Source organism: Musa acuminata, chromosome BXJ1-9 (genome assembly GCF_036884655.1).
Source record: "Musa acuminata AAA Group cultivar baxijiao chromosome BXJ1-9, Cavendish_Baxijiao_AAA, whole genome shotgun sequence".
In the NCBI taxonomy this organism is placed as follows: domain Eukaryota; kingdom Viridiplantae; phylum Streptophyta; class Magnoliopsida; order Zingiberales; family Musaceae; genus Musa; species Musa acuminata.
In genome coordinates, this window is record NC_088335.1 from 12,614,230 (window position 1) to 12,620,649 (window position 6,420).

The 6,420-nt window shown below is 35.6% G+C and overlaps 1 protein-coding gene across 4 annotated transcripts; it reads right to left on the bottom strand.

The window, feature by feature from the left end:
- Window positions 1–1,908: 1,908 nt before the first annotated feature.
- On the bottom strand, window positions 1,909–6,058 carry LOC135593288 (octanoyltransferase LIP2, mitochondrial-like). 4 transcript variants are annotated; one of them, XR_010479497.1, is made up of 3 exons: window positions 5,848–6,058; window positions 3,071–3,225; window positions 2,826–2,966 (listed from the first exon to the last, which is right to left on the bottom strand). XR_010479497.1 is itself a non-coding variant. In XM_065083195.1 (2 exons), the coding sequence occupies exon 2, from the start codon at window positions 3,153–3,155 to the stop codon at window positions 2,424–2,426; it is 732 nt and encodes a 243-aa protein (XP_064939267.1). In that variant the 5' UTR covers window positions 3,156–3,225; window positions 5,848–6,055; the 3' UTR covers window positions 1,909–2,423. The 4 variants fall into 4 exon arrangements, 3 of the variants coding, with proteins under 3 accessions (XP_064939267.1, XP_064939268.1, XP_064939269.1); XM_065083195.1 differs by having other exon boundaries at window positions 1,909–3,225; window positions 5,848–6,055; XM_065083196.1 differs by having other exon boundaries at window positions 1,909–3,225; window positions 5,384–6,055.
- Window positions 6,059–6,420: the final 362 nt, after the last annotated feature.

Sequence of the window (6,420 nt, forward strand, 5' to 3'; positions counted from 1 at the left end):
TTTTTTGCCAAAGTGGATCAATCATTTTTTTAACTAAGCAAAATGAACCTAACATTTTTTTAACTCATCCAACATTTTTACTTGATGAGAGTGGGTCAAGTATTTGATCTCTTTTTCCTTGGAGACTATTTATGCATTTTCAAATAGTAGATATATTTTTTTGATATTATCTCGAGAGTATATTTTGTTAACAAGAGTTTTGTCAGCCCCCAAGGTTGACTTATCGATGATCTCATAAATTTATCTCTGTATCGGTCTTTAAGTTGAGTCTTATTATCTTTAAAGATAGCGAAATATCCTTCCATTATTAACTATTCAATTTTGTTTATGATAATTATCATTGTGATGTTTGTGATTTTGATGGAATTGAGAGTATTTTAACTTTGTCTATTATTGTTCATGAGATGGATCTCGTAGGAGTCCATTTTCTCGAATTTGAAAGAATACTTTAATTCGAAAAGTATTAAAGGTGAAAGTTGGGTCGAGTCTTAAACATGCATTCACCCCCATAAAGACTCCTAGAGTTGATTGAGGTAGAGGTTATGAGTTTGGTTTTATCTAAAATAGCTCTTTATGACATCACTCTATTTTCATAATATAAGGGTTTTCATCGTAAAATATTGATTTATCTTTAGAAAAAAATTAATGAATATTATCAAATATTTCTTCGGTATCATATGGATCGAGGGATGAGAAAGCCACATCGTTGAATCATATGATATCATTAGATAGAGATTTAACTTTTTTTTATGTCTATTAACTAATAAAATGATGAAGCAGAGCTTAGACTCATTTGTCAATTGTCCAAAGGACCAGATGGAGGTAGAAAAAAAGATGAGTGTATCATTTATAGTATTTTCTCATAAAAATGGTAGGAAAAGTCCAGTGCATACACTAAAAACTAAATTTAGTTTTTTTTACCCATTTATATATTTTTGACAAAATTATATTGTCATTATTTGCCAAATAAATCAGAAGAATAAAATAATTTAACAAAAATATTTATTTCCAATAATCATATGTACTTTTACATTAGAGGTAACTATTTTCTTGATGGATGTTAATGACAATTTGGTCATCAACTCAATGTGACAACATTAACTCAATATTTTTAATAGATCTTACTGTATTTAGAATTGACAAGAAATTTGTTTGAAAGTGAATTGTGATATGGAAGATTAACCAAGGAATATATCTCCCTCCTTAGGGAGTCTTCTTCCAAACTCATAATGTGACTTGGTAGGAGGTAAAACTTACAATACAAGGTATACCTAAGAAAACCCTTTTTTATGTTTAACTCAATATTTTTCTATATCAAATGAGATTCAAGAGCTCAAAATGAGAATGTACTCCAAGAAAAATACCTTTCTATGGCATGTGTTTTGTATCAGTTGTGAGTCAATGTTATCAATGTTATCAATAATGATATCATCCTAACATGATATGTCTAGTTGGTATTTTGTTGGATACTTGCTGTTATAGAGGTTAATAATTGGTTAGGTTAATATCTAGTCTAATAAATTACTTGAAGGTGTCTAATTGAACTAGTAAAAGGAACTAACATTTGGCATATAAAAATTGATGAGATAGAAATTGATATGTAAATACATTCAAAATAAAATGATCATAAAGTAAATAACCTCAAATTAAGTTATAAAATTGATTTAAACAGATCTGGGTCTTTACTTTAAAATTAGTCATATAAAGTGCCCCAAAACAATGTTATAATGGTAAACAAAAAAACAAAAATACTTTGCACATCCAATAACATTTTTGTCTCCTTATAAGTTGAAGAGTAGTATCCTTTGTTGTATTAACAGAAATGGAAGAAGGTGAGCAGGGCGCAAAAGATCAAAGGAAACAGGAAAAACAATTAAAAAGAAGACATATAAAAAAAAAAGAGAAAAATCAAGAAAGAGAACTTGTCTCTTTTGTTATATATTATATTGTATTATGTATATATATTTATTACACTATTAAATATTCCCATCCTACTAATATCCTGGTATGCTTAGACTCAATTCGATTTAATCTTGATACCTTAAATTTAGTGAGATTGTACATGTTAGAAAGCTGCAACTCTTTTAGTGCTATGATTTGAGGTGTGCAGTCTTTCACATACAGGAGTGCTCGATTGTAAGTAATCATCCTTCAGTAAAATCTGTGTAGTCTGAAGACTCCATCCAAATATCTGTTTCCAAGGCAAATGAAAATTTCTTGTTCTTCACACAGATCACGAAGGATGGGAAATGGAACATTTCAGCAACCTAATTTTCATTGATCCACCCGACACAATAAAACCCACTTCCATTATTGAGAAGGCTCACATAAAAAAAACTTCAATGAACAGGTTAGAAGTAGATGAATTTATGCACCATTCAAGTTATCATTGCCATGAATTATGTAACCGCCACTTGAGCTCATCATTGTGTTTTCCATTGGATGTCACTGAATCTAAATACCTTCGCAAAGCAGTGAACCAGCTGCTCATGGATCACTTCATCAGGTGGTAATTCCATCTCTGTCTCTCTTTTTAAGGATGTAACACCTTTGTCCGGAATTCCACAAGGCACAATATGCTTGAAGTAGCTCAGATCAGGATCAATATTGAAGGCCAATCCATGTGAAGTGATGCCTGAACTTATTCGAACACCAATTGCACCAATTTTTCGGTCACCAACCCACACCCCTGTCTCACCTGTTTTCCCCGCATGGGCGTTGACACCATAGAAGGAAGCTACTTCTATCATCACTGACTCCAGCCCTTCAACATAATTCCTTGCACCACATCCAACATCTCTCAGAGAAACAATGGGATAAAGAATAGCTTGCCTTGGTCCGTGAAATGTGATGTCACCACCTCTTTCTGTGTAGTGAAGCTCAGCACCCATGGTTTTAAGATCAGCCCCAGACACCAATAAGTTATGATCTGTTCGCCTTTTTCCAAGTGTATATGTTGGTGGATGCTGAAGGGATAGGATAGTATCCAGAATTTTACCGGATTTTCTATCAGAAGCAAGCCTTTCTTGGAGCTTAAGTGCATCGAAATAATTAATAATTCCAAACTTACAGGCCTCGAGGCTCCTCTGTAGTCTCATATGGTGTATCTTTAGTTGAAATAGAAAACAAATATAATGATCAACAATATCGACCATATATTATTCTCAGATCTGCAAGGATTGAAAGACCTATGCTGATCTCAGGTCCTCAGACTCTTGCATACATCTGCAAAATAGTTCATCTCATCAATGAAAATGAGTGGCAACATATAATATAATTGTGAATAAACAAGAAGTACTTGGATACACAAAATGACAAGTAATCTAGATAATTTTCTGGTATATTGGAATAAACCCATTGGAAGTGATCTCACTAGAAAATCAATGAACATTTAGTGCTCTTAAGCTTACTGTGTAGGAAAATAAATAACCATTATTATGTACCGAGAGGTAATAACTAACTGAAGCCTGTAAGAACCTTTTTTGCATTTGTGGTAAAAAGGTAACGCAATAAGAAACTGTAAAAATTTAACCTGATGTTAGAAGAATAAACAAGACAACTTTAAAGAACTAATATATTATAATAAAATGTGGGAAAGCAAAAAAGAAGGATGACTGATGAGGGAGGAAGCAAAGTATTTAGAAAGAAGATCACAAACTCTTTCTGTAACCTAGATATAAGAGAAATTGCTAAGGAGACATTTACTTTTTTCAGTGTAGTGCCAAAAATGGGCAGAACCAACACCATGTTTTCTAAGCATCGATGCTGAATTATACTTTGCAACATGAAGTATACAGGAGCTTGTTTGCTTCGGTTAGCCAATTTCTCAACCTGCACTGATTTGTGGCATCAGCAAAATACTGCTAGTGTTTGTTCCAAAAATGAAATCCCTTAGCACACTGCAGACTATTCTTTGTGACAGAGAGGATCAAACTTGGGTCTCCCCAGAAGCAGCCGATGCCTAGGAAAGCCATATAGATAGCTTACAACAATTACAAGGCTTTAAACTTCAACAGAGACCTATATGCAAAAGTTTATTGGCTTTGCAGGGAGGACTATTGCCCTTCAATTTTAATTTTATAGTGAAAATCTAGCAAACTTAGGCCTCATGATCATTTAATCAACACCTTATTTAAGATGTTTTATTCTATTCACCACCGGGTACATTTGAAGGCCAGAAAAAAATATTATGTTCATCGAAAAACATAAGCTTCTCGGCATAGGTAGGTATCACATATGCAAGTAGAACCATATGGGTATCCAGTCTATTGGCTTGATCTACAATACAAAGAATATATTACAAAATTAAAATATCAATCTCTAAAGTAGATAATACTAACAAAGTAACGATACAAGCTTCTAATTGGCATCTATCTTTATATTTTTGGATCTCTTCAATCAATAGCGAACCCAATTATTTAAATGACAAGTAAAATATGCACTGCACAAAGTCCAAGAGAAACAAAAAGCCAGCGAAAAAGAATTGTAATGCTGCATCACCTTGCAGTAGTTGCCGGTTTGGTATATTTTTAGAAGATTAACGTTTTGCACTAGGATTTGATGTGTTAAGACATTGACATTGTGCTGCCAGTGTACGAGTGCATACATGGGTGCATATCTCCCCCAAGGATGGATTCACAGGATGTGGAGGAAAAAATTAAAGTTATAAAATTTCTATTAATTTATTTTTCTTTGTCGATGCTGTTCTGAATTTGATATTTTGGGGCCTCCGATGCTATATGAAATGAGGTGTTTGAACCATATTGAGTTCTAGTGTAAATGGAGTCTTAAATTGTGGGGTTCTGGCAACATGATACATAAATTGATCATCTTCTCTTTCAATTGGTTGGAAGATAGGAGTCTCAGTATCTAGCAACAAAAGCATACTGTGGTGCACAAAGACACTATTATTTATCTCATCAACCTAAAGCTTGGACTGACATGAATTCTACAGCCATCTGGTGTGCCATGAAACCAAGCTCCAATGATCATTAAATTATCATCAACTGAAGCAATTTTAAATAGGTTATACTCCAATGTCGAACAACTAATTTGTATCAGTTACATAACGTTATGGGCAATTAGATACTAATCAAGTAGCAATGTTGGCTAAATGAACTTGGTAGGACTGGGAGCTAAGCGCTAAAAGGTGCCAAGGTGCCGAAACAGAGTCGCCAGCCGCTCACAAATATTATAATTTTTAAAAATAAATGATTAAGGAGCAATATGATCAATAAAATAAAATTGAGAAATTACATGAGTTCTATACCACTTTATATTTCAAATATCATCACCAAAATATTAAAATTACATTCATTTAAAATACCAAAGTACTATATTGTTCAAATCTAATAATAAAAATGACAAAATAAGAGAAGATTACCATTAAAAATCCAACAATTTCTCTCAAGAAAGACAATGATCATCAAATCCGTATAGACTATTATTGATAACGATTAACAAGAGAGAGAAAGAGAAAAAGGAAAGAAACAGAGGGAAGGAGAGCAAGAAGCAGAGAGGAGAAGAAAAAGGGAGCATGCTGTTGACTGTTGGTTGGGAGGGGAGAGGAAGATGCAGAGAGAAGGCGAAGAGGGGTGAAACTATCGGGGCCCGTCGGGGTCGGAGTAGGATGGTGGAGTGGGGGACTGTCGAGATCGAAGGACGAGTCAGAGGACGGCGAGGATGGCTATCGGGGTCGGCGGGGGGCGACGGAGGAGGACAAGGTGAGGACAGCGACGGGCGGCGCGGGAGGAGGAGGAGGGATAAGGGAGCTGTCGTGGAGAAGGCAAGGGGCGGCGGCGGAGGAGAGGACAGCGGGGAGGGGAAAGAGAAACAGATAAGAGTTACCGTGAGAAGAAGACACCATGGAGGTCTGCCTTGCGCACGGAAGCCACTGGCCGGAGGCTGCGTGAGGGGGCGACACTGAAGGAGGAGAGAGAGAGAGAGAGAGAGAGGGGAAGAGCCTCTCGGAGGAAGACGCCGTCGCCGCGATTAGGTTTCCGAAGGCAGGTAACGGGTTGGGTCCGTCAGATCGTCCAAACCCACAACAGATTTCGATAATGTCTCAAGACCCTAAGAATGTCATAACGGATCAAATACGTTCAACCCGAAATTGTTAAAACACATCCACAAACCAAGTTGTTTAATTAACATTATAGATAGACCGATCGAAATCCGACACTAAATATGAATGTAACATTGTTGTGCTACTGTTACAATTTGTTCAAAATCAGACGTGTCTTATAGAAATTACAAATCATTGTGCTAATGGGGTTTATGAAATTACAAATCACTGTCTTGAAGTAGTTTAACATGAAATAATACTCACATTTACATTTCATGACAGCTTAGGCACAAACCAAACCAAGTTATCTCCGAGCTCCGACGGTAAATAGGCGGTAACACTGCGTTCCTCCAAGC

Bases quoted from the DNA above. Each gene is read 5' to 3' on its own strand.
- LOC135593288 (XM_065083195.1), bottom strand. From the start codon at position 3,155: ATGGTCGATATTGTTGATCATTATATTTGTTTTCTATTTCAACTAAAG.